The sequence below is a fragment of the Bubalus kerabau genome, chromosome 13, assembly GCF_029407905.1.
Source record: "Bubalus kerabau isolate K-KA32 ecotype Philippines breed swamp buffalo chromosome 13, PCC_UOA_SB_1v2, whole genome shotgun sequence".
Classification (NCBI taxonomy): Eukaryota; Metazoa; Chordata; class Mammalia; order Artiodactyla; family Bovidae; genus Bubalus; species Bubalus kerabau.
The window spans coordinates 78081563-78107094 of record NC_073636.1 but is presented as its reverse complement, the minus strand read 5'-3'; the positions used below and the strand labels follow the sequence as shown (position 1 = coordinate 78107094).

At 47.4% G+C, this 25532-nt stretch overlaps 2 protein-coding genes across 3 annotated transcripts in view; one reads left to right on the top strand and one right to left on the bottom strand.

The window, feature by feature from the left end:
• ZNFX1 (zinc finger NFX1-type containing 1) overlaps nucleotides 1–7207 on the top strand; it is a 29524-nt gene extending 22317 nt beyond the window's left edge. The window contains exons 13-14 of the mRNA XM_055545252.1: nucleotides 306–401; nucleotides 1029–7207. Of these exons, the coding sequence (XP_055401227.1) occupies nucleotides 306–401; nucleotides 1029–3467 (2535 nt within the window). The 3' untranslated portion in view covers nucleotides 3468–7207. The remainder of the gene's footprint in view (nucleotides 1–305; nucleotides 402–1028) is intronic.
• Nucleotides 7208–7335: 128 nt separating this feature from the next.
• Nucleotides 7336–24988, bottom strand: DDX27 (DEAD-box helicase 27). Of its 2 annotated transcripts, XM_055545253.1 has the most exons (21): nucleotides 24405–24983; nucleotides 23001–23147; nucleotides 20958–21017; nucleotides 20540–20705; nucleotides 19606–19652; nucleotides 19397–19483; nucleotides 18601–18706; nucleotides 17590–17763; nucleotides 16772–16922; nucleotides 15965–16064; nucleotides 15705–15846; nucleotides 14717–14870; nucleotides 13381–13462; nucleotides 13091–13268; nucleotides 11405–11511; nucleotides 11131–11233; nucleotides 9725–9819; nucleotides 9505–9628; nucleotides 8671–8758; nucleotides 7629–7703; nucleotides 7336–7494 (listed from the first exon to the last, which is right to left on the bottom strand). In XM_055545253.1, exons 1-21 carry the CDS (start codon nucleotides 24495–24497, stop codon nucleotides 7476–7478), a joined length of 2298 nt encoding a protein of 765 aa, XP_055401228.1. In that variant the 5' UTR covers nucleotides 24498–24983; the 3' UTR covers nucleotides 7336–7475. The 2 variants fall into 2 exon arrangements, with proteins under 2 accessions (XP_055401228.1, XP_055401229.1); XM_055545254.1 differs by lacking the exon at nucleotides 7336–7494 and having other exon boundaries at nucleotides 7628–7842; nucleotides 24405–24988.
• Nucleotides 24989–25532: the final 544 nt, after the last annotated feature.

Below are 25532 nucleotides of genomic sequence, written 5' to 3'. Positions count from 1 at the left end.
TCTTCATTATTACCAAATGTCCAGGTGAAGGCTCCTGGCAGCCTGCCAACTGCCAATAAGAAAGGGTTCATAAAATAAAGCTAGTTTAGCAATGAAATGACTCTGTCTGATTTTGTTTTCTGTTTTAAAATAACACAAGACCAGCCGTGGTGAGTTTGTGTCAGATGAAGACGCTGTTTCTCTTCTCTTTTCTCCCTGTTCATTTCAAATGTCATCTCCCCAGATTTTCCACTAGCAACTTTGTCTTTAAAACTGTCCATTTATTCTCTGCCCATGTGTTTAATGACAGACGTGTCTTGTTTCAGCACCGCATGCGTCCTGAAATTGCCCGGCTTTTGACCCCTCACATTTACCAGGATCTGGAAAACCATCCTTCTGTTCTCAAATATGAGAAGATTAAGGTGAATCTGCTTTACCTGATCTTTCTCTGATGCTGTAAGCAACCTAGGAGGTTATCTTTTTCTTACGACGAAAAGGGGCTTTCAGAGGGGTATACAGCCAGCTTTCTAAAAAGCTAGCTATTGGGAATTACCTGGCAGTCCAGTGGTTAGGACTTGGTGCTTTCACTGCCAGGGCCCAGATTCTATCCCTGATCAGGGTACCAAGATCCCACAAGCCAAGCGGCGGCAAAAACAAAGCAAAACAAACAAACCAAAAACCCCAAACAGTAAAAAGCTAGTTATTAAGAAGAGGAGTGGTACAGAGGTTGAGAACACGGACCTGGGTTTTGGAATCCCAGCTCTGCCATTTAGTAGCTGTGTAGCCTTTACCAAATTATATACCAGTTCTAAGGGTAAGGGTCTTCTGTACAGTAGAATAATGGTTGCTGCCTGATCGCATTACCATATTGCAGGAGATAATGTATATAAAGCACTCAGCACAGCAGATGCTCATAAATTAAAGATTGTGGTATGGAGTATACAGAAGCCTTCTAAGGTTCCTCCCTGGAACAGGGCCAGTGGCCAGCACACATGAAGCTAGAAAAAGCTGCCATGAGTAAACCTAACGTGTCTTCTTTTTCTTTCCAGGGGGTCTCTTCCAACCTTTTCTTTGTAGAACACACCTTTCCTGAACAGGAAATCCAAGAAGGCAGAAGCCACCAGAACCAGCACGAGGCTCGCTTTGTGGTAGAGCTGTGCAAGTACTTCCTGTGCCAGGAGTACCTGCCCTCCCAGATCACCATACTCACCACCTACACCGGGCAGCTCTTCTGCCTGCGCAAACTCATGCCTGCCAAGACCTTCGCGGGTGTCAAGGTCCACGTGGTGGACAAATACCAAGGGGAGGAGAATGACATCATCCTCCTCTCCCTAGTACGCAGCAACCAGGAAGGCAAGGTGGGTTTTCTCCAGATATCCAACCGCATCTGTGTGGCCTTGTCCCGCGCCAAGAAGGGCATGTACTGCATTGGGAACATGCAGATGTTGGCCAAGGTGCCCCTGTGGAGCAAGATCATCCACACCCTTCGAGAGAATGATCAAATCGGCTGCACCCTCCGGCTCTGCTGCCAGAACCACCCCGATACCTACACTTTAGTATCCAAAGCTTCTGACTTCCAAAAAGTGCCCGAAGGAGGCTGCAGCCTACCCTGTGAGTTCCGGCTGGGCTGCGGGCATGTCTGCACTCGTGCCTGCCACCCCTATGACTCCTCACACAAGGAGTTCCAGTGCATGAAGCCATGCCAGAAGGTGATCTGCCAAGATGGGCATCGGTGCCCTCTTGTCTGCTTCCAGGAGTGTCAGCCTTGTCAGGTGAAGGTACCCAAAACCATTCTTCGGTGCGGCCATAAACAAATGGTCCCGTGTTCTGTGCCTGAGTCAGATTTCTGCTGCCAGGAGCCTTGCCCCAAGGTCCTAAAATGTGGGCACAGGTGCAGCCACCCATGTGGTGAAGACTGTGTGTGGCTGTGTTCAGAAATGGTCACCGTGACGCTCAAGTGTGGGCACAGACAACAGATGAAGTGTGGCAACGTGGAGGACCTCAAGCATGGCCTGCCAGTGCAGTGCACCACCAAGTGTGGTAGCATCTTGGACTGTGGGCATCCGTGTCCCGGCTCCTGCCACAGCTGCTTCGAAGGGCGCTTCCATGAGCGCTGTCAGCAGCCCTGCAAGCGCCTGCTCATCTGTTCACACAAGTGCCAGGAGCCCTGCACTGGCGAGTGTCCACCCTGCCAGCGGACCTGTCAGAACCGCTGCGTCCACAGCCAGTGCAAGAAGAAGTGTGGGGAACTGTGTACTCCCTGCATGGAACCCTGCATCTGGCGCTGCCGGCACTACCAGTGCACCAGACTCTGCTCTGAGCCCTGTAACCGACCGCCATGCTACGTGCCTTGTACCAAGCTGCTGGCCTGTGGCCACCCGTGCATTGGTTTGTGTGGGGAACCATGCCCCAAGAAGTGCCGTGTCTGCCACCAGGAAGAAGTCACCCAGATCTTCTTTGGCTCTGAGGATGAGCCAGATGCTCGCTTTGTACAGCTGGAAGACTGCAGCCACATCTTTGAAGTGCAAGCCCTAGACCGCTACATGAACGAGCAGGGTGACGAAGTTGCCATCAAGTTGAAGGTCTGCCCTATCTGCCAGGTGCCCATCCGCAAAAATCTGAGATACGGAACCAGCCTCAAACAGCGCCTGGAAGAGATTGAAGTTGTTAAGGAAAAGATCTTGGGCTCAGCAGGGGAGATCGCAGTCAGCCAGGAGCGACTTAAGGCCCTACTGGAGGAGAAGAACCTCCTCTGCCAGGTGCTCCCGGAAGATTTCCTGAAGTTGGAAGAGAAGCTGGCCCAGAAAAATCTGTCAGTGAAGGACCTGGGCCTTGTTGAGAATTGTATCAGCTTCTATGACCACCTGGCTGGCTTATATGATTCCCTGAAAAAAGTGCATGTCTTAGAGCAAGAGAAAGTGAGGACTCGATTAGACCAGGTTCACGAATGGCTTGCCAAGAAGCGTTTGAGCTTCAGCAGTCAGGAGTTGGATGACCTCCAAAGTGAAATCCAGAGGCTCAGATACCTGGTGAACCTCCTGACCCTCTGCAAGATGGCCGAGAGGAAGGTGAGAGGCAGTGTCGCTGAAGAGATCAGCACTGTCCGGAACATCCTTGAGAGAACATGTAAGTTCACCGAGAAGGATGCAGAGCTTGTGCAGAGAAAGATGGAAGCTCTGAAAGCCGCTCTCCCCTGCTCTGGCCTGGGCATCTCAGAGGAAGAGCGAGTGCAGATAGTCAAAGCCATGGGTTACCGTCGTGGCCATTGGTTCAAGTGCCCCAATGGCCACATCTATGTGATTGGCGACTGTGGGGGAGCCATGCAGAGGGCCAAGTGCCCTGAGTGTCAGGAGGTGATCGGGGGGGCAAACCACACGCTGGAAAGAAGCAATCAGCTTGCTTCTGAGATGGATGGAGCCCAGCACCCTGCCTGGTCTGACACAGCCAACAACATGATGAACTATGAGGAGCTCCAGAGGATGATGTAGGAAGGTGGCAGCCCACTGCCTTTTGCCCTGGCCACCACAAGGCTGGGCCAGCTCCCTGCCGAAGGAACTGAAGGTTGTTTTTTATTATTGTCTTTTAGTCTTAGCACCTGTTTAAGGAGCCACTTTTAGGGCTTGCCCACATTTGTTTCTAGATTTACTCCTGCGCTAGAGTAAGCACTTTATCTCCAGAACTGAGAGCAAAGTTAACAGATGTCTCTTCTTTTTCTCTCCTACAAGTTAGTGGACAGACTGCCTGGAGCATGTTTGGGCTTCCACCCAGGGCTGTCTATAGTGTCTCTGGGTCCTGACTCAGTCAGATGTTCTTTCTCTGCAGTGCTCCAGAGGCAGATACGAGCTCAGTGAAGCAGACTCATTCTAAATTGCCAGGCCCTAACTTGCAGGCTGACTTCTGCTCTAATAAACAGAGGCCCAGAGACACTGTTGTTTGTTTGTGAATTATCATTCCAAGGAGCTCAAGAACCCCTCCTCTTCTCCTTGGGCACCTTTGTTCCAGGAGAGGGAGGCATGTGATGAGACAAGAGACTTTTCGGACCAATCATGACCCAGTTACATATTCACTGAGAGTGGGGGAAGGTGTGACCCCACAGCTGGGGGCTTGTGCAGCAGGCCTAGGCTAAGGAGTCACCCCCGTACCCTTCCTGTGACTTGCACTTTGGGATGGTGGAGGTTACTTTACCTGTAGTAGGGGAGGTTCAGTAGCTGTGCTGGTTCCCCAGGGCCTTGAGTGGAACTGGACTCTGATTTGGTACCAGAAGCACCTATCCAAAGTGTGACCCTTTGTCCCAACACCCTCTATTGCAGCTTTTACCTGGGCAGGGTTAGCATGCCAGTGGCTTCTGCAGGTCCCAGGTCCATACCAGAAGCCAGCCCCTGGCCTGCTGCCTGAATACATACTCCCTCAGTCCAGTGTTCCCTGTAACGGACACTTAGGCATCTCAGGTCTTTCTAATGTTGGCAAGAAAACATCCCTTTGCTATGTATACATTTCCTTTTTTGTCTTTACTATGCACTTTAGCCTATAAAGCCAATTAATAAAAACAATGATTGCGAAAACCAGTGGTCTGTGTTTGTCCTCCTCCACTGTTAGCAGCTCAGGCAACTTGAGGCGGTAAGGACGGGGACGGCTGCACTGCCTGCAAGGAAGCCCTTCATCTTCTGCAGAAGAGGCTTTGTTTTTTGTTGTTGCTGTTGCTGTTTTTGGCTTGTAAGTCATTTTTACTCTTGGTAAAAAGAAAAATTTTCAACTTGTACAAAAAGTCATACCTGAAGTTTCCTTCCCCAGCGGCAATCCTAACAGCTTCATGAGTCTTCCCAGAGATAATACCATACATGTGTAATATCTAAGCCTTTAAATAGATATTATCCTGGAATGTGAAGTCAAGCGGGCCTTAGAAAGCATCACTATGAACAAAGCTAGTGGAGGTGATGGAATTCCAATTGAGCTATTTCAAATCCTGAAAGATGATGCTGTGAAAGTGCTGCACTCAATATGCCAGCAAATTTGGAAAACTCAGCAGTGGCCACAGGACTGGAAAAGGTCAGTTTTCATTCCAATCCCAAAGAAAGGCAATGCCAAAGAATGCTCAAATTACCGCACAATTGCACTCACTCATCTCACACACTAGTAAAGTAATGCTCAAAATTCTCCAAGCCAGGCTTCAGCAATACGTGAACCATGAACTTCCAAATGTTCAAGCTGGTTTTAGAAAAGGCAGAGGAACCAGAGATCAAATTGCCAACATCCGTTGGATCATGGAAAAAGCACGAGTTCCAGAAAAACATCTATTTCTGCTTTACTGACTATGCCAAAGCCTTTGACTGTGTGGATCACAATAAACTGTGGAAAATTCTGAAAGAGATGGGAATACCAGACCACCTGACCTGCCTCTTGAGAAACCTGTATGCAGGTCAGGAAGCAACAGTTTGAACTGGACATGGAACAGACTGGTTCCAAATAGGAAAAGGAGTACGTCAAGGCTGTATATTGTCACCCTGCTTATTTAACTTCTATGCAGAGTACATCATGAGAAACGCTGGACTGGAAGAAGCACAAGCTGGAATCAAGATTGCCAGGAGAAACATCAATAACCCCAGATAGGCAGATGACACCACCCTTAAGGCAGAAAGTGAAGAGGAACTCAAAAGCCTCTTGATGAAAGTGAAAGTGGAGAGTGAAAAAGTTGGCTTAAAGCTCAACATTCAGAAAACGAAGATCATGGCATCCGGTCCCATCACTTCATGGCAAATAGATGCGGAAACAGTGTCAGACTTTATTTTGGGGGGCTCCAAAATCACTGCAGATGGTGACTGCAGCCATGAAATTAAAAGACGCTTACTCCTTGGAAGAAAAGTTATGACCAACCTTGATAGCATATTGAAAAGCAAAGACATTACTTTGCCAACAAAAGTCCGTCTAGTCAAGGCTGTGGTTTTTCCAGTGGTCATGTATGGATGTGAGAGTTGGACTGTGAAGAAAGCTGAGCGCTGAAGAATGGATGCTTTTGAACTGTGGTGTTGGAGAAGACTCTTGAGAGTCCCATGGACTGCAAGGAGATCCAACCAGTCCATTCTAAAGGAGATCAGCCCTGGGTGTTCTTTGGAAGGACTGATGCTAAAGCTGAAACTCCAGTACTTTGGCCACCTCATGTGAAGAGTTGACTCATTGGAAAAAACTCTGATGCTGGGAGGAATTGGGGGCAGGAGGAGAAGGGGATGACAGAGGATGAGATGGCTGGATGGCATCACCGACTTGATGGATGTGAGTCTGAGTGAACTCCGGGAGTTGGTGATGGACAGGGAGGCCTGGCGTGCTGCGATTCATGAGGTTGCAAAGAGTCAGACACAACTGAGTGACGGAACTGAACTGAAGCCTTTAAAATGTGCACTTTCCTAACAATCTAACTTGGGGTTTTTTCTGTAAGCACATGAAAATGTTGAGTCTGGGATTTTCCTGGTGGTCCAGTGTTTAAGACTCTGCGCTTCCACTCCATGGGGTCCAGGTTCAATGCCTGGTCTCCATCTTGTGTGGGGGCCATTATTTACTGAACTGGGACCCTCTTGGCAACTTTTAAGTGAAGCCTAAATGAATAGCATTGATCATAATCTAACACTGAGGGTATGTGCTACTGAATAACTAATTATAACTTGAAATTATATATGACAAACTACAATCAGAATTTTTCCCTGGCTTTATCTAATTGTCAAAGGGAACTGTGATTCAGAAAAGGAAAAGAACCATCTTTCTACAGGGTACAGGTTGTTTTTTACAACAAAGAGTTAATTTATCTAGTATTCTTTCTGTTCCCTTTGAGCATCCATCTCTCCAGTACCATTTTCCACATCATTGTAAAGAGTCAGGGTATAGGTCCAGGTACACCCGGATTTCGAAAACCTGAATTCCCAGCTGGACAATTTTGGGAAGATACTCCATCTTTCTAATCCTCCATTTCTTTATCTGCAAAATGGGGATTATAGTACCTGCCTCATAGGAGTGTAGTGAGTTGAATGAGACAGTGCTCAGTACACAGAATGCCTGGTGCACAGCTGGGGCTCAATAAACGACAGATTTTCACTCTAGGACTTTGAAAGAGAACCTCTAGTAAGAGTTTCTCTACTCCACATCCAGCTCCTCTCCAAGCACTGAGATACGTTCCAAGTATATATGGCAGTGCCAAGCTAGTAGGTGACATAGACTGTGCTACTGAGGGAAGAAGCAGAAAGATGTACAATTAGACTGGTCTCAACGTGCCCCAAAATACTTCCTGCATTTGGTATTTTCTTTATGTGAAAGCTAATCAAAAAAGGAGCCTTAAAAGGAAACTTAGCTAACAAGGACACTTAGACCCCCAGCTTTTCCTTTCTTTAATGTACAAATGACAAAATTAAAGTTTTAAAGGTTTTTTACAGAGAAGAGAGACCAAGCCAGGATGACTTCCCAGAAGGAAGAGATCTAAGAGCTGCCTGATGAACTTCCTCAGCTTACCACGGCTACTTCCTCCTTTTGTACCTATGAAGAAAATAAGCAGGGTAAATAAATACCAACCCACAAGCCCAGACAGGAAGGAGAAGCTCCTTTCCCAGAAAAGCTTTATTCACTAACCCCACTTGTAGCCTCCGGCCCTCCAAAACTGTAAACATTACCTGGATTTAGATTTAAAGTTTCCTCCTCGTCTCTGGTGGGGCAAGCCCAATTTTTTTCTTTCTTCAAAGGAGGGGCTGTGAATGAGAAGACGGCAGGATGGTGGACAAGCGGGCAGTGTCTCACCATCCCCGCCACCAGCTCCCACACAGAGCAGCAGCACAACGCAGATGCATCATCTTTAGGGTCTGAGGTTCTAAGTCCGTGTTTTTCCACCTGATGATACAGGTTTATCAAAGTCAGGACCCAGCTCTAAAGCAAGACTGGAAGAGGCCCTTCCTTCCTGTGTATATAAAAAAACTGCTTGCGTAACTTAGTCTACCCAGCTGCCAACCCCAGCCCAGAGGATGTGGGGAGGAACAAAACATTCCAGAGCATACCACAGTCCTTTGTTCTATTACTCCCCTGAGAGAAGCTATACTTCCAAACCAAAATGTGCTATTTTACCTCCAAGGCAGGAGGGCCTTCATACTTCGCTTACTCTCACCCTGGAACCCACAGATGGGCTTGGGGAAGGAGTAGATGGGAGCCCTTGAAATTATATATAGGCAGACCTCAAAGATACTGTGGGTTTGGATTTTTTTTTTTTTTTTTTTGGTTTCTCAGTGCATGTAACAGTTAACGTTTATACTATACTAGAATCTATTTAAACTGTGCAATAACATTATGTCTAAAAAACAATGCTCATATCTTAATTTAAAAATATTCTATTGCTGGGAATACCCTGGTGGTCTGGTAATTAGGCCGTGTTGCTTTCACTGCTGGGACCCAGCTTCAATCCCTAGTCAGGGATCTTAAGATCCTGCAAGCCACGTAGTGTGGCCAAAAAACAAAAACTAAATAAAAATAAGAAAACTCTATTGCTAAAAAATAAAAAAATGCTAGCCATCTGACAAGGCAGGGTTGCTGCACTAAGTACAATAAAATGAGGTATGCCTATATTATTAATCTGTAGGTATATGAGAATTAAGAGTAGGGAACAAGGAAGAAGATTCACAGCTTTTATCAGAAAACCAAGAGCTCCATGATGACTGAAAACCCTACCCAGCTCGATACTGTTTCAGGGCCTTCTTGCTCGTGTTGGTGAGTTCTTCATCAAATACTGATTTCTTCACCTGCTTCTGCTTCTTTGCTGTACACAGAGAGAATGGGTCAGATAGGCTTCTTTGTCCCAAGCTCCTAAATCCCCTTATGCTCAAGGTTCCCACTTGAATGGATGCTCTGGCTTGATGTTTTATTGACATGGAAGTGACACACCAGATCCCAGCAGAAACGGGAAAAAGAATCAAAATTACCAGGTGTGTGGTGGGGCCGGGGGAGGGGGACAGGATGCTTAAGGACTCCAAAGGTGGAATGGACCACCTAAACATAAAAGTGTCTTCACATCATTCTACCCTGACCCACTCCTCCAACAGCAGCTGGTAGAGATCTAGGCTCCAGAAACAAAAAGTGTTAGTTGGTCAGCAGTGTCCGACTGTTTGCGGCCCCATGGACTGTAGCCCGCCAGGCTCCTCTGTCCATGGGATTCTCCAGGCAAGAATACTAGAGTGGGCTGCCATTCCCTTCTTCAGGGAATCTTCCCGACCCAGGGATCAAACCCGGGTCTCCTGCATTGCAGGTGGATTCTTTACCATCTGAGCCACCAGGGAAGCCCAAGAATGAGAAAGAGGGGTTCAAATCCTAGCTGTCCCCACTAACCATGGGATCACTTCACCACTTGGAGCCAATGAAGGGCAGCTGTACATGCAGGCACATACTCAGTACTCAAAAGATGTGGGCCCTTGTCATCATCATCCCTCCTATTTCCTCCCTGACCACAAGCACAGGTTTCAGGGAGATCCCTCCTACCAGCGCCTTCAAGGCTCCCCATCTACCTACCAGGAGCCCTCACTGGCTCCTCCTCGGGCATTGCTCGGGCCCGCTTGGCTCTGCGGTTCCTCTTGGCCAGCCGCTCCGCAAACATCTGTGCCTTGAGGATTTCGAACTGGGATCTCTCCTCTGCCTGGGGAGAAGGATGACGTGTATGTACGGAACAGATGAGGCAGCCCTGACCCAGGTCCCCAGGCAGGGATCCACCTCCAAAAGGGAGGCCACTCACTGTCATCTCCCCCTTTTTTTTGGCTTCCTTCATAAACTTCTTCCTTTTCTTCTTTCCTCTTAAGGCTAAGTCAAACTCCTGCAGAGCCTTGGCAACTAGGATGAGAAGAGAGCGTGGAATTTCAGGTACTGTTTTATAAAATGTTTTTTTTTAACTCAGTAAGTAAACATTTTAAAGTGATACATTTAAGGGCTTAAAATTAGAAGAACCAACCACTCCCTCTTCTGGTGGTTACCTCCATCTCACTAAATAACATGTTTATTCCACTATTTCTTAATTAATCCACTTGAGACATTCATTATCTATTTGCCTCTTATTATGAAAGACATATTCCCCATACCTTCCCACAATACAGTTTTAACCCTATTTATAACAGAGACTTAACATACATACAGACACCTTAATGTTTGGTCCCATCACATAAAGGCAGTGTTTCTTAAATTCCTGGTACAACCTCTTTGGAGGGTAATTGTGCAACCTCTAAAATAAATACACATACCCTCTGACATACAATTTCAGTTTCTGGAAGTTACCTTGCAAATCAAATATGCTTGCTTAATTGTGAAAAGACATCTTGATAGCTATTCACTTGTTTATAATAGCAAAAGATAGGAAACAATCTCAGTGTCCCTCAGTGGAAAAGTAATAAACTATAATCCACCCATATGATGGAGAAGACCACAGTCATTAAAAAAAAAAAGGCAGCTGTGTGTGTGCCTATATAAAATGATCTCCAAACAACAAAATAAGTGGAAAAAACCAAGGTGTAGAACAACGTGAATTCATCTGTTTGTTTGTAAAAGGGAGAGAGAAAGGAATATATATATATATATATATCTAAATATCCAACTTACTGTTTTTTTTTTAATTGGGGCAAAATATATATAAACTTTGCCATTTTACCATTCTTTAATGTACAATTCAGTAGCATTAATGACACAATATTGTACAACCATTGCCATCATCTGTTTTTAAAACTTTCATCATCCCAAATGGGACATTAAGGAGCAACTCCCTGCCCACAACGTCTAGTAAGTTCTGTGTCTATGGATTTGCCTCTAGGTACCTCATATAAATGGCATCATAAAGATTTGTCCCTTCGTGTCTGGACCATTTCACTTAGCATGTTTTCAAGGTTCATCCTTGCAGCATGTGCCAGAACTTCATGACGGCTGAGGAACACCCCACTGTACGCATATACTGCGTTTTGTGTACCCACTCATCTGCTGATGGACACGGCTGTTTCCACCCTTTGGCCACTGTGAATAATGCTTCAGTGAACACTGGCATACAAGCATCTGTGTGAGTCCCTGTTTTCAGTTATTTAGGGCATAGATCTAGGAGTGGAACTGCTGAGCCTGATGGCAACTCCATGTTTAGCTTTTGGAGGAACCTCCCCAACATACTTTTTTCCTTCTTCCTCTCTTCCTTGGTCTGGAACCAGCTCCTCTCAGGCTCAGGGTTTGGTGCCTCCTTCCCTTTCTCCAGGAGCCGCTGTGCTGTGTTGATCTGTGGGGACAGCAGAAGGATGACACCCATGTCTGATAACACAGAATACGGCGACTGCAGGAAGCCACGGCCTGCAAATGCCTGGGATTCTGATGGTACGTTTGGTAGACACAGCCCATCAGAAGGCAGACCAGCAGGGGCCTGTGTGGTCTGCTCACTGAGTGGACTCACCTGGGCTTCCGACTTCTGCATCTCTTTCTCCTCAGCCTCTAACTGCAGAACTGCATACACATCTTTCTCCATTTTCTCAATCTTATCCCGGAATTTGAGGATGACATCTCAAGGGAAAAGAACAAAAGAGATTTTAAAATAAAGATGAATGTGGTGTAACTGATTAAAATAATGCAGGGTGGGTATTTAGTGACAAAACTGTTTTGTTTTTTTTTTAATGTGTGGCTTCTCTGCCTAATATCTCCCCAAAGGCTTTCTGACAATCCTGGAATAAAATCTGAACTCCTCAGCATGGCCCTTCCTACCTCTCTGACTTCTGTCTACTGCTTGCTCACAGGCTCTGGGCCTCTGGCCCTCCTCTTCTACTCACACACCAAGTGTGTTCCTGTCTCTGAGTCTTTGCCCTGGTTTTCTCTGCTCAGCACAAGCTGTCCCCAGAGCACCCCCACCTCATTCTTATCATCCAGGACTCAGCTCAAATGCCATCTGTTCAGAGTCCTTTCCCAACAGCTTTTCAAAAATAGTCACTTCTCCTGTTGTTCTCAATCACATCTACTATTGACTTATTTATTGTGCCTCTTTCTCATCAAAGTCAGCTGCTTTGTTTCCTGCTCTATCCCCAATACCTAGAATACAATAAAGAGCAATAGACTGAATGAATCAAATGAAAAAAATTTTAAATGAAAGGGAAAAAAAAACACCCATGAATGGGAAAAAAGATCTGAAAAGATGTACCTCAAATGCTACAAGTGGTAAGCTCTTTCATATGCAATTACATTTTTTAAAGATTTTTTTTTTTTTTGATGTGGACTATTTTTAAGGTCTATTGAATCTGCTACAATCTTGCTTCTGTTTTATATTTTGGCTTTTGGCTGCAATGCATGTGGGATGTTAGCTCCCTGACCAGGGATCAAACTCATACCCCCTGCCTTGGAAGGCAGAGTCCTAAGAACTGAACCACTGGGGTGTGTGCGTGCTCAGTCACTTCAGCCATGTCTGACTTTGTGATCCATGGACTGTAGCCTGCCAGGCTCCCCTGTCCATGGAATTCTCCAGGCAAGAATACTGGAGTGGGTAGCCGTGCCCTCCTCCAGGGGATCTTCCCGACACAAGGATGGAACCTGCGTCTCCTGCATCGTAGGCAGATTCTTTACCACTAAGCCACCTGGGAAGCCTGGACTGCCGGGGAAGTTCCTACAATCACATTTTACTCTTATTTGATTTACTTTTTTCCAACACTGAATACATATTATTTTTGTAACTTAAAAAAAAAATTTTGTAAGGATGCACTTTATATGACCCTTACAGATGAGAACAACAAAAAGAACGAAAACTATCCAAAAAGAATGAGTACTGACTTCCTCCTCACTCTCTGGAAGAAGAAGGGAGGAAGGGTTAATGGGGGTGGCACCTTAAGAAGAAGCCTTCTCTTCCCAAAGGCCGACAAATGCTGTGAGTAAACACTTGGGGCACAAGCCTTTCCTCACTCCCTCTCACACACAGTCCTGCCCAAGACTCCTCAACAATGAAGTGGCGGAGCTGGGATACTGATCTGGCTCCTAACAGCAAAGCTCTTACCCATCACCTTCTGTCCCCTGCCCTGCCCTCCTGGGTCTGATTGAGGACCCTGCCCGCCCTGTGCCCCACCCCAAGCCATCCTGGGCTGCTGCACTGATGCCTGCTCACCCTGGGGCAGAATACGGGCCTTGACGGGGGCCTTGGCGGCCTTGACAATTTCCTTCAGCATCTTCCGCTCCTCTTCCCCTACCAGAGAGACTGAGCGCCCGGCCCGGCCGGCACGAGCTGTGCGCCCCACCCGGTGGACGTAATGCTTAATGGTGTTGGGCATGGTGAAGTTGATTACCTGGAAGGCCAAAGCTGAGCATCAGTCAGGTCTGGGAGCTGGCAGGGAGAGGAGGGCAGAGGGAGGTAGAAGGATCCCCACCGGAAGCTCAAGGAAAGGGAAGCCTGCTCACCGTTTTGACCCCCTCGATGTCTAGTCCACGGGCTGCTACGTCGGTGGCCACGAGGATGTCAATCTGTTCGTCTTTAAAGCGCCTGCAAACAGCCACAAACACGTTCCTCTGAATATTCGACCCCAACGCTCTGCAGGAGCCTGAACCCACAGCAAGAACACAAACCCTTCTGGAGTCAAGCAGCAGAGTACAGACCGTCACGGTGGGGACAGGTCCTAAATGTCAGCCTAATAACACTTCTGTGCCCCCCAAACATCCCACAACATACAGCAAACACAGTTCTGTGGATCCAACTTTAAACAGAAATCCCTATGAATATGGAAGCTCGGGAACCACAGAGCTAGACTATAAGAAGTAGCACACGCAAATGTCTCAGCATTCAAAACAGCCTTTAAGAAACAACTCTGGGGCTTCCCTTGTGGTCCGATGGCTAAGACTCTGAACTCACAATGCAGGGGGCCCAGGTTCAATCCCTGGTCAGGGAACTAGATCCCACGTGCTGCAGTTAAACATAACTGCTGCTGCTGCTGCTAAGTCACTTCAGTCGTGTCCAACTCTGTGCGACCCCATAGACGGCAGCCCACCAGGCTCCCCTGTCCCTGGGATTCTCCAGGCAAGAATACTGGAGTGGGTTGCCATTTCCTTCTCCAATGCATGAAAGTGAAAAGTGAAAGTCAAGTCGCTCAGTCGTGTCCGACTCTCAGCAACCCCATGGACTGCAGCCTACTAGGCTCCTCCATCCATGGGATTTTCCAGGCAAGAGTACTGGAGTGGGGTGCCACTGCCTTCTCTATAAACATAACTAAGCACAGCCAAATAAGCAATTAAAAAAAAAACAAACAACTCTCAACTGCCTATGGTAATGAATAGGGACAGGTGGAGTGTTCTAAAGGGTACCTCCTTGCCTACCAAGTTGATCCCATTCTGTGGGACTTAAGAAATCACATGGAAAAGCACAGGGTCTGGCAAAGTAAATGCTCAAGAAATAGCGAATGGATTTGATTCAGGATCTCGCTCCAGCAGACCCGGGGACGTCCACTGCTCTGGAAAGGCTGCAGAGGTCAGAACCTGCTTCTTCCCGAGTTGGAATTTCCTGCTGTGACCCCACTCAGCAGCTCCCAGTTTCTAAGCCCTGGGGCAAGGGTATCATTTCCTACAAAGTCAAAGTTCTGAATGTGTCTGAGACATGACCCTACAATGGTTAGGCCAGAATGTGGGGAACTCTGCTGAGTGCCCTGCCGTTACACTACCATGACCTCTGGGAGTACTCCCCCTCTGGAATGAAGACAGCCCTCTCCTGAAGGATGCGTGGGAGCCTCAGCCCCCGAGACTTTACCGGAGGGCCTCCAGCCGCTGCGTCTGAGACAGGTTGCCGTGGAGCTCGCCCACCTGCAGCCCCATCAGCCCCAGAAGGATGTGCATACGGTGGGCCTGCTTCTTGGTCTGGGTGAACAGCATCACATGGTCAGTGAAGGTTCTCATCAACAGAGCTGCCAGGGAGACAAGAGTGAGTCAGTGGCCACCTCCAAGCACATCCTGCTCCTCGCCCGCAGTGTGGCTGCCGTGCCTGGGGCCGCGAAAACAAGTGAGGGCCCCGCCGTGTGGAGCTTCCACTGCAGGACAGAAGTAGGGAAGCCAGCACCGCTTCAGGGCTGGCCTCTCTGAAGAGGTGACATTAGGCTGAAGGATGGGACAGGCTCATCTACGAGACAATCTGGGGGAGGATTCCAGGCAGAGGATCAAAAGCAAATGTAAAGGTTCAAACACAAAAGCTCAATGGGTTTGTGAAAGCGAAAGCAAGCGGGTATGGCTAGAAAACCATGAGCTAAGGCTCCAAGGCCAGGCAAGCAGGGGCAGGTCCGGAGGATCTTACAGGACTCGCTAGGGAGCGTGGATTTCAGTCTAAGAGCGATGGGAGATGGCAGAGGGGTTCAACAGCGAAGGAACGGGGTGAATGCTTGTTTGTTAATGATCCTTTTTAATGGTCTGCAGTGTGGAGAAGAGACAGAGTGGAAGTGGAGAGCCAGGTAAGAGGCTGCTGCAACAAGCCAGGCGACGCAGTAGTGGCCCGGGCGAAGAGCCAGAGGGACCGCTGGAGGAGGTGTCCAGGAGTTCAGCAGGACACAAGGAAGGCTGGATGGCCAAAGGGAGGTGAGGGGATGAAAAAGAGAGGGGAAGCACCCCTGGTTAAAGTATGGAGCAGACAGTAGGCCCAGGCACGGGACTGGGGGAGACTGGATGGAGGAGGGGGTGCCGCGGGAGAAACCAAACCTTCGGTGTGAAGCTCAGGGGAGTTGAGCACCCTGCCCTCCCCGGGCTTTCACCTGCCACGATGGCTTCCCGGTCCCCTTCCCGGTTAGGCCGGATCCGGATGAACTCCTGCCGCAGGAAGGGGGCCACATCCGTGTTGCTATTCACAAATATCCGGACGGGATTCTTCAAGGAGACAGAAGCCAGATCTTTCACCTGCCAGCCACAAAGACAGGGAGGCTGACTGGTCTGCCAGAGGGCGGGAGGGAGATGCTGCCCCAGCCCAGCCCAGCCCAGGGGACTCTGTGCTGTTTCTCCATTCCCCACGGCCCACCTCGTCCGTCATCGTGGCTGAGAAAAGCATGGTCTGGCGGTGGTGGGAGCACATTCGGATGATCTCCTTCATCTGCTCCTCAAAGTACTCATCCAGCATCCTGGCCAACAGGGGAGGGGAGAGGTCAACAAAAATGGGCTGGGCTTGCGTCTGTATCGACGAAGCACAGAAAACATACAGGAGATGTTTGCGTATCGTCCCTAGCTACGTTTCAGGCTCACGTATTTCCTTATTTTATAAGTGTCACTTTATCCTTTCACCAAGATTCACCAAGAATTACCATCTGGCCACATTTGCTTAATCTTTCTTTTTTCTTTTGTGGAATCATTTGCTTTTCAGTGGTAGGTATCACAACACATGACCCCTAAATATTTCAGCACATGTTCCCTAAGGACAAGGATTCTCTCCTACACAGACACAATGTCATTATCACCGATAAGAAATTCATGTAATCAAGGCTGCTGGCTGAATCCTCACCAGAAACACTGGCACTTTATCGGGGTTACTCCTTGAATCCTCAACACCATGAGGTTGGGTACTTAACTCCCACTTACAAACAAAAAGGATTTGCTTTGAGAATCTAAATAATTGCTTCCCAATCTCAGGAAGTGACAGAGCCAGAATCTGACCTGCCTTCCCTCTTAACCATCACGTTACACAGAGAGAAAGAGAGCCGGATAATCTGGGCGAAGATAGACAAAGGCGTGAACATGAACAGCTAAACTGGCGAGAGCTACGTAGGACCATGTGGAGTGCAGGTTCCCATCCAGGGGTGGGGCCCTGGGGACCCCAGCATTTCAGGTGTACCTGTCAGCCTCATCCAAGATGAGCACCTCGATGCTGCTCAGGTGGAAGGAAGGGCAGTTGTGGAGGTGATCGATGAGCCGGCCTGGGGTGGCGATGAGGATGTCAGGCGCTGCCCGAAGCGCTGCTTCCTGAGACTTCACGTCCAGGCCACCTGCAAAGAGCAGAGCCCACCAGGTGGGCAGCCAAGTCATTACAGTAAGGACTCGCTACCTGGAAGGACTGAGCCCTGCCACCCGCCAGGTCTCACGGCAAATGCAGAGCAAAAGGCAGAGAACAAGGCCAGTGGAGGCCCCACCTGCATGGATTTTACAGGACACTGGGAGAGATGGGTTAGTTAACTCCAACTGTACTAAATGCAAAAATCAAAAAAAGAGGATGACACAAAGGCACTGCGGAATAAAAGGAGCCACAGAATAGAACGAGTCAACCATCCAAGGACTGAGAGATGCAGCTGTGAAACCGATAATCTTTCTAAATCACCTGTGACTTCCTACCGCATAAAGAGGGTAAAATGAAGGCTGAGTGACTATCATATAACATCATCAGAAAAAGCCTGCTCCAATTAATATTTGATTCAGTATTCGTGCAAGACAAAAATTATATCCTAAATTTGTTGAGTACGAAGAAAAAAAGTGTTCTCAGTATTCTGAAGTTCCATTTTGCAAGGTTCCTCCCTCCCCGTCCCCCTCACTCTCTACTGTGGAAACGTCATCAGCCCCATGAAGGTCTTCCTGCACCCGTCACCCTTCACGGTGGCACACATCCATTCTTCCCGTGTCAGCCTTCCGGGGGCAAACGGCCCTCAGCCAGACACTCACCCACAGCCAGGCAGGTGGTGATGCTGCAGAACTGGGCCAGCTGCTTGATGACGGAGTGCACCTGGATGCCCAGTTCTCGGGTGGGAACCAGCACCAGCACGCGGGTCACTGGAGCCTGGCGGGGTTTGTAGATCAGGCGCTCCAAGACCGGCAGGGCAAAAGCTGCCGTTTTACCTGGAGGGAAGGGCAGCAGGAATGAATAAGCAGAAAGGTGTGAAACACCTCACAGGTCCAGGTGTTCACCTGCGTACAGAGAGCCTGCACGTCTGCTCAGAGGGAAGTAAAGGAACTGAGTTTTCATAAAACTTTCTCTCTGGTTTTAAAATCACATGGTCAATGTAAAACATCTGGGAAATACAAAAAAATTTTTTTTAAATCATCCACAGTTCAGCCAACCAGAGGTAAGCATTAACAAAACAGTATCTATATTACCAATCATTTTTTATTAATGGACAGAAATATATAAAAATATACACTTTAATGCAATAATACTATATACTGTTTAGTAACTTCCCTTTATATATATATTTTCCCATTTCTTTATGTACTCTACTTTTAAATGAGTACATCGTATTCTATTACATGATTATTTCTTCTCTATTCTATGACATGACTATATAATTAACTGCACTAGTCCACAATGTTGTGATAAACATCCCTTTTATAAAATCTTTATTCCAATGACAGGGGCCTATCATGGGAGTGCCAAGAGGTCATGGTCACAGAGACACCCTGATAGGATCAAATAAAAATGACCTTCACCAGAGCCCCTAAAACCTGTAACCTGTGACTACCCTATTTGAAAAAAGTAGAGAGCATTTAAAGAAAGAGAAGATATATATAAGCATTACTTAGAAGGGAAGTTACTATACAGAATACATAGTGTTGTTGCATTAAAATGTGTGTCTGAGTATTTAGCAAAGCGGCCTTGTGGCCAGCCAGCCTCTGCTCTGTTACGCGTCCTCCTCCTGCCGTCCCCCCGCCGCCACCCCAGCTCCCTGTCCTCGGTACCTGTCCCCGTGGCTGCGCAGGCACAGATGTCCTTCCCCAACAGCCCCACAGGTATGCACGCCTTCTGGATGGGGGTGGGCTGCTTGAAGCCCATGGCTGTGATGGCCTGAAGACAGAAGGTGGGACCAGACAGGAGGGGGAGGGGTTCTGAGCGTCAAACTAACATGGCAGGTTTCCATCGGGTTTCAGTCCCTTCCCGTCATTCAGTCCGTCTGGTGTGTGTATGTATATGTCGATATTCCAGGCACTGAGCACAGAGCAGGCAACAAAAGAAACAACCCTGCCCTTAGGAATCTTAGAGTCTGTTAGAAAAAAACAGGCCAAAACCAAACAGCTATGATGTGAAGAGAAAAGCTGTGGGGAAAACCACAGCAGTTGAGCAGGCTAGGGAGGGCGGCGGGAAGGGATGAACGCGATTTCCAGGAAGGTGGCCAGGGTATACTGAGGAGAACCCTGAGAGAAGTGAAGAGCAGCCCAACCAGGTTTTTGGAACCATCTTCCAGGCAGTGGGAACAGCAAGTGCAAAGGCCTTGAGGAAGAAGACGCCTGACCTGTGTGAGGGTCAGCGAGGAGGCCAGTGTGGCCAGAGCAGAACGGCTGCTGGGAAACATCATCAGAGGGGACCAGAAGGGGCAGGGCCGTACGTACAGGCCAGCAGGGGAAACTTTGCAAAAGCAGGCTCTCCAGCAGCTGTGTGGACAACAGAGTTCAGGGAGGCCACCAACCCAGCTTAGGGCAGAGAGCCCAGTTACGGGGCAACTGCGAGAATCCCATGGTTGACGAAAGTAGCCACTACCTTCAGCAGAGGGCGGGAAAGGTTCATGTCCTGGAATGAGAGGTTTTCATCGTACTGAGATGCATCTTCAAAAAATCCTCCTGCTTCCTACACCAGAAAATCAAAAGACAAAGAGAATTCAGCAAAAGGGGCCTAAGAAAACTAAATGACCTGAAAATCCTTTCAGGTTGTAAAATAAGCTCCATACAGTTGTCCAAGCCCATGCTCACCTGTCCTTTCTTCTTTTTCTTCTTCCGCTCCTTTATTTTGAGTGTATCTATGGAGAAAAAGAGAGCAAATAATCAGGGCTCACACGTCCTGAGCACTCAGTCAGCTAGACACTGTCCTAAGTGCACTACCCGGGGGACACCTCACTGAAGCCACACCACGACCTGGGGGAGCCGCTGTCACCAGCGCCGCCTCCCAGAAGAGGAGGCTGTGCGGCTGGGAAGGTAAGTCACTCAAACAAAGGAAGCTTACCACGTTCCAGAGACCAGACTCCCAGTCACTGTGCTGTATAATAATGCTTTAGCACTAATCTTCATTTCTGCAAGAAGTTATTCATGGAGCAGCTACTACGTGGGTGGACTCAGATCTGAGTTGGGAGACCCATCACCCCATATAAGTTTGAGTCATAGAAGTGCCAATTGCCGTGTGGGGCTGGAGATGAGGAAAAGAGTGAGCTTGGGACCTCCTTGGCAGCCCAGTGGTTAGAACTCATGGCTTCCACTGGGACCTGGGTTTGATCTCTAGTCAAGAGAACTAAGATCCTGCCAGCCATGTAGCATGACCAAAAAAAAAAGAAAAAAAGATTTCCCTGGTAGTCCAGGGATTAAGACTTTGAGCTCCACCCCCCCTAAAATAATTAATTTAAAAAAAAAGATTGCACTTGCAATCCAGGGGGCAACAGGTTCAATCTCTGGTCAGGAAAGATCCCACATACCTCATGGCATGAGCCAAGAGGGAAAAAAAAAGAAAAAGATTGAACTCAGTCTGCGAAGTACAACAGCCCTAATAAAATTCCAAGGAAAAAGAGAAGCTAAAAGAAAGGAGTTCAACATGGAGACATCTTAAATTTAACTGTGCAGAAGGGCACAAAATAATCTACAGAAGTCAAGGCGAACACTCCGGTTGTCTGTCCCTGCTTCTCACAGCATCACCTACCTGCCTTGGTGAGGATGTTCTCATCAGCTGATGAGTAGTCAGTCTCTGATTCTTCGTCTTCTGAGGCTTCTTCATCTTTTCTTTCAAGGTCCTCCTCCTCCTCTGGTTCAGAGCCCTCCTTTGCTTCTTTCTCCTTCTCTGACTTTCCAGACTTGGCTTCTTTATCCTAGAAAAGGAAACTGTAATAAAGCAAGACGACTACACATTTTAGGAAATCGAGAACCTATGAACAATGTTATGCTTGCCACCCTGGGAGAACGCTATGTGGACTCTGAGTAAGTATTAACCACAGACACGCAGAGAAAGCCTGCCTGGACCAGCTGTACTGCGACCTAGGCTCAATGAGAAATAGGGGGGTTGCTCTGAGAGCAACACTCAAGGCTGACCAACAAAGAGAAGTGATGCTTTGCTTACTCACCTCTGTTTTCCTTTTCTTTCGAACTTTCTCAATCTTCTCATCTAATGTTGTGGCAGCCCTCTACAAATAAAAATGAAGAGATGAAAAAGAAACATACATACGGGAAAGAGACAAAGCAAGCATCTTCTGAGGGTTGGTTCTGAGATGTTCAGTATAGAAAAAGCTCGTCTGTCCTTGGACAGATTGATCAGTCTAGATTACTCACAATAAGACAAACAAGCAAACAAAAAAACATTAAATAAATGGTCTGTTTGTTTAAAAAAAACCTTTAAATTACCTGGAACCAATAAGGACATCCACATTCTAGAAAGTGTTGACTATTCAGAATGATACAATTACCAAGAGATGTCACATCATATCTGAATAAATGCTACTTGGAAAAAACTTTCCCCCTTGCCGACTGAACATAATTTAGCCTATCAAATAAAATGTTGAAATCTGAGCAAATTCAGGGAATGATGGGTACTGCTAAAACTCTAGAAAGAGTAAGTAATGGCAGGCCCCCCCTTTTGCATGCTCAAAGCACCTTAAACTGCTATGGCACTTACCACAACCACAATTAACTGTTTAATTATTTGTCTAGTTATTTTCTATCCTGCTAGAATGTAAGCTCTATAAGACTTAAGAATGTAAGTCTTCAATTACATGAATTTCATATGAAAAGAAAAAAAAATCCTTCCAAGATGACTTTGAAAAGGCAATGCTGTTTCATTTCAGTCAGAACAAGGACCAGCAGTTCAGTTCAGTTCACTCACTCAGTCACGTCTGACTCTGTGACCCCACGGACTGCAGCATGCCAGGCCTCCCTGTCCATCACCAACTCCCGGAGTTTACTCAAACCCATGTCCATCGAGTCAGTGATGACATCCAACCATCTCATCTCTGTTGTCCCCTTCTCCTCCCACCTTCAATCTTAGCATCAGGGTCTTTTCCAGTCAGTTCTTCACATCAGGAGGCCAAAGTATTGGAGTTTCAGCTTTAACATTGGCCCTTCCAATGAATATTCAGGACTGATTTCCTTTAGGATGGACTGGTTGGATCTCCTTACAGTCCAAGGGACTCTCAAGAGTCTTCTCCAACACCACAGTTCAAAAGCATCAATTCCTTGGTACTCAGGTTTCTTTATAGTCCAACTCTCACATCCATACCTGACTACTGGAAAAACCATAGCTTTGACTAGATGGACCTTTGTTGGCAAAGTAGTGTCTCTGCTTTTTAATATGCTATCTAAGTTGGTCATAACTTTTCTTCCAAGGAGCAAGTGTCTTTTAATTTCATGGCTGCAGTTGCCATCTGCGGTGATTTTGGAGCCCCCAAAAATAAAGTCTGGCACTGTTTCCATTGTTTCCCCATCTATTTCCCATGAAGTGATGAGACTTGATGCCAGGATCTTAGTCTTCTGAACGTTGAGTTTTAAGCCAATTTTTTCCCTCTCCTCTTTCAAGAGGCTCTTTAGTTCTTCTTCGTTTTCTGCCATAAGGGTGGTGTCATCTGCATATCTGAGGTTACTGATATTTCTCCTGGCAGACCAGCAGAGTCTGGATTAAACTGCTCTGAGCAGGCAATAATTCTCTCTGAAGCACATGAAATGGAAAAGAACTTTCAAGCATCTTCTAGCTTGTTAATAACCACATTCAAAGGAAAGCACAGGATTTTGGCAAATAAGCAGATGACAACAGCATTTGTGGTGGTTTTGCCTGTGACGTGTGGGAACCAGCAATCCTAAACACTAAGGTCACCTGAGATCACCTGACAAGTGACAGAGAGTCAGTCTCTGGGGACCGCGTCAAGCCTTCAAAAACCCCACTACCGAGGAAATCTGCTGGACTGTTCTTTGTAATAAACTGACATTAAAAAGGTTTCTTTCTAGAGGAATGAACATCTAGAAAAGAGACCATTTTAACACAGCTATGTCCATTTTTTAAGTCAAGCAATTTATATGTGACATTTGGTATTCCTACAACACTGGACCCTGAAACCCAGTGTCCAACCTTAACTGTGTCCGATTCTCGGCCTGGAACTGCCTATCACTGTCAATCTCACCTTCTTCTTCAGCTGGCTTAGGACATCAGCCATGGCCCAGCTGCCATCGTACATTCCCTCCTTCTCAGTGAAAACAAAGTCAGGGTTGAAATCAGCGCTGCGGTTCTTTTGTAAGGCTTTCTGCTTTCTGCCCAGCACAATGGGCCCCTGGGAAGAGGGAGAAGAAGGATGACTATGGGACTAAGATGAAAGAACACCAGAAAGAGAAGAAGGAAATGAGGGACTTCCCTGGTGGTCCAGTGGCTAAGACTCCACCCTCCCCATGCAGGGGACCCTGGTTCAATCCCTGGTCAGGGAACTAGATCCCAGATGCAGCAACTAAAGATCCCTGTGCTATACAGAAGGACCTTGTTGCTTCTCCATCTTATATATATAATAGTTTGCATCAGCTAATCCCAAATTCCTAATCCGTCCCTCCCCTGCAACAAGTCTGCTCTCTATATTTGTGTCATATTTTAGATTCCACATGTAAGTGATAACTTTTCTATGACAGTTTTCCATTCACGAAGTGAAAAGATCATTCTGGCTGCTAAGTGGAAAATACACTGTGGGGGAAGAGGGAGGCAAGAGAAACAGCTAGAGACCAGGTATATTAAGACTGTAGGTAACCAGGTACACGATGGTAGTGGGCTGGACTAGGGTGGAAGCAGTGTGGACTGAGCCCAGAAGACGCTGAAGTGAGATTTCCAAGGTAGCCTACAGAGCATTGGAGGGGAGAGAGGAGAAGGAAGCTGCATGACTGCAGGGTTTCTGGTGTGAGATGGAGCAGGTTGGCAGGGTGAGGGAGATCCAAGAGTTCAGTTTTGAAAAAACTGAAGCCTTAAGGCCAAGGGACCCCCAAACGGAGGTGTCAGTAAGCAGATGAGGCCGCAGAGGGGGAAATACTTGAGCTGGATCTTTAAAGGGTGAGCACCTTTCCAGGACACCTATGCCTTTTTAATCGCCATCCTGCTTAAGTCTCTTAACTCCCCATGCAACATAAGCTTCAGGAGAGCGGTTTCCTTGTCTACTCTGTTCACCCCTATGCCCTGGATGCTCAACACTAGGTGTCGCACACGTAAATCAGTTCAATCAGTACTGACTTAATGAATGCATGGATAACACGGCTCCTTGAATAAGAACCAGGACTGACTCCGTCTCTGGATCTCTATGACACAGGCCTGGATTAAACTTCAGTTCAGTGAATGGTTACGGAGCTCACCAAGGCGACACGGAATGGCACGGGCACAGGTGAGGAAAGGCTAGTGGCAACCTCCGGGGGTCCAGGTGAGGCCCAGGGACACTTGGCAGCCGGGCAGAGGATGCCCAGGACCTAGGGGCAGGGACCTGAGGCACGGCGGAGAAGGGAAGCAGTCAAGGACAGCGACTGCCTGCCGCCGCGCTGCCACCCCGATCGGCCCGTACCTCCTCCTCCTCGTCCTCAGAGTCAGTCTCCGGTTCCACCTGCACGTCCTCATCTTCGCCTATGGTCCGGATGAAGCCCAGCTCTGAGAGCATGGTGCCTCGGCAGCCACTTCCGGAAAGCAGCGCGGCACGCCGGCCGCCTCGCACACTTCCGCGCCCCTCGCGTCGTCACTGCAAACGTGCTGACGTCACTTCCCCTCGGCGCCCTCCTCCGCTGGCGCCCGCCCAAACTCTGGGAGCGCGCATGCGTGCTTTGCGTGACAAAACGAAGACTCGTTAAGTTCTGTTTTGTTGGTGCTTGGAAAACGGTGGGGTGGTTGAAGGCGTGTGTGAGGAGGAAGTCTACGGAGATGCGTGGATAAGCCCTATATATATCTGTACAAAGAATTGTGAAAGAAAAATACAGTAAAACAGTTACTAGTGATTGTCTCTGGGTGGTAGAATTTATAGGTGATTTTTATTTTCGTCTTAGATTTTTTTTTCCCCCCACAATAAACATTTATTTTCATCAGTTCGGTCGCTCAGTCGTGTCCGACTCTTTGCGACCCCATGGACTGCAGCACGCCAATCCTCCCTGTCCCTCACCAACTCCCGGAGCTTACTCAAACTCATGTCTTTTTATTTTCATAAAAAAGAAAAAGTTAAAAATAAGAATAGATAACACCTATAACATTTACTCTGTACCAAGTAATGATCTAAGCACTTCTACAGGTATCAACTAATCCTCACCGCAGTTCTCGCAGAAGGTACCATTACTCTCGCTTTGCCATTTCACAGATGAAAAAACTGAAGGCTCAGACAGGTTCCCAAGGTCACAGAGCCAGTGAACTAGAGAGCCAGGATTATAATCCAGGCAGGGCCTCGAGGGTACTTAGGAAAGAAGATATCACAATTTACCAAGAAATTTCCATCTCTGCTTGCGGATATCTTACTGAATCTTAACTTTACTTAAACACACCTCCTGCATGAAGTCTTCCTGAACTACCCATCCTCCTTCATAGCTGTTTGCTGCTTCCGTATTAACACTCTACTTGCAGCAGAGTAGTAATTATGGTGTAGAAGTAGGTTCAGTTATCTTTTTTTTTTTTTTTTGGCCACACCTTGTAGCTTGTCAGATCTTAGTTCCTC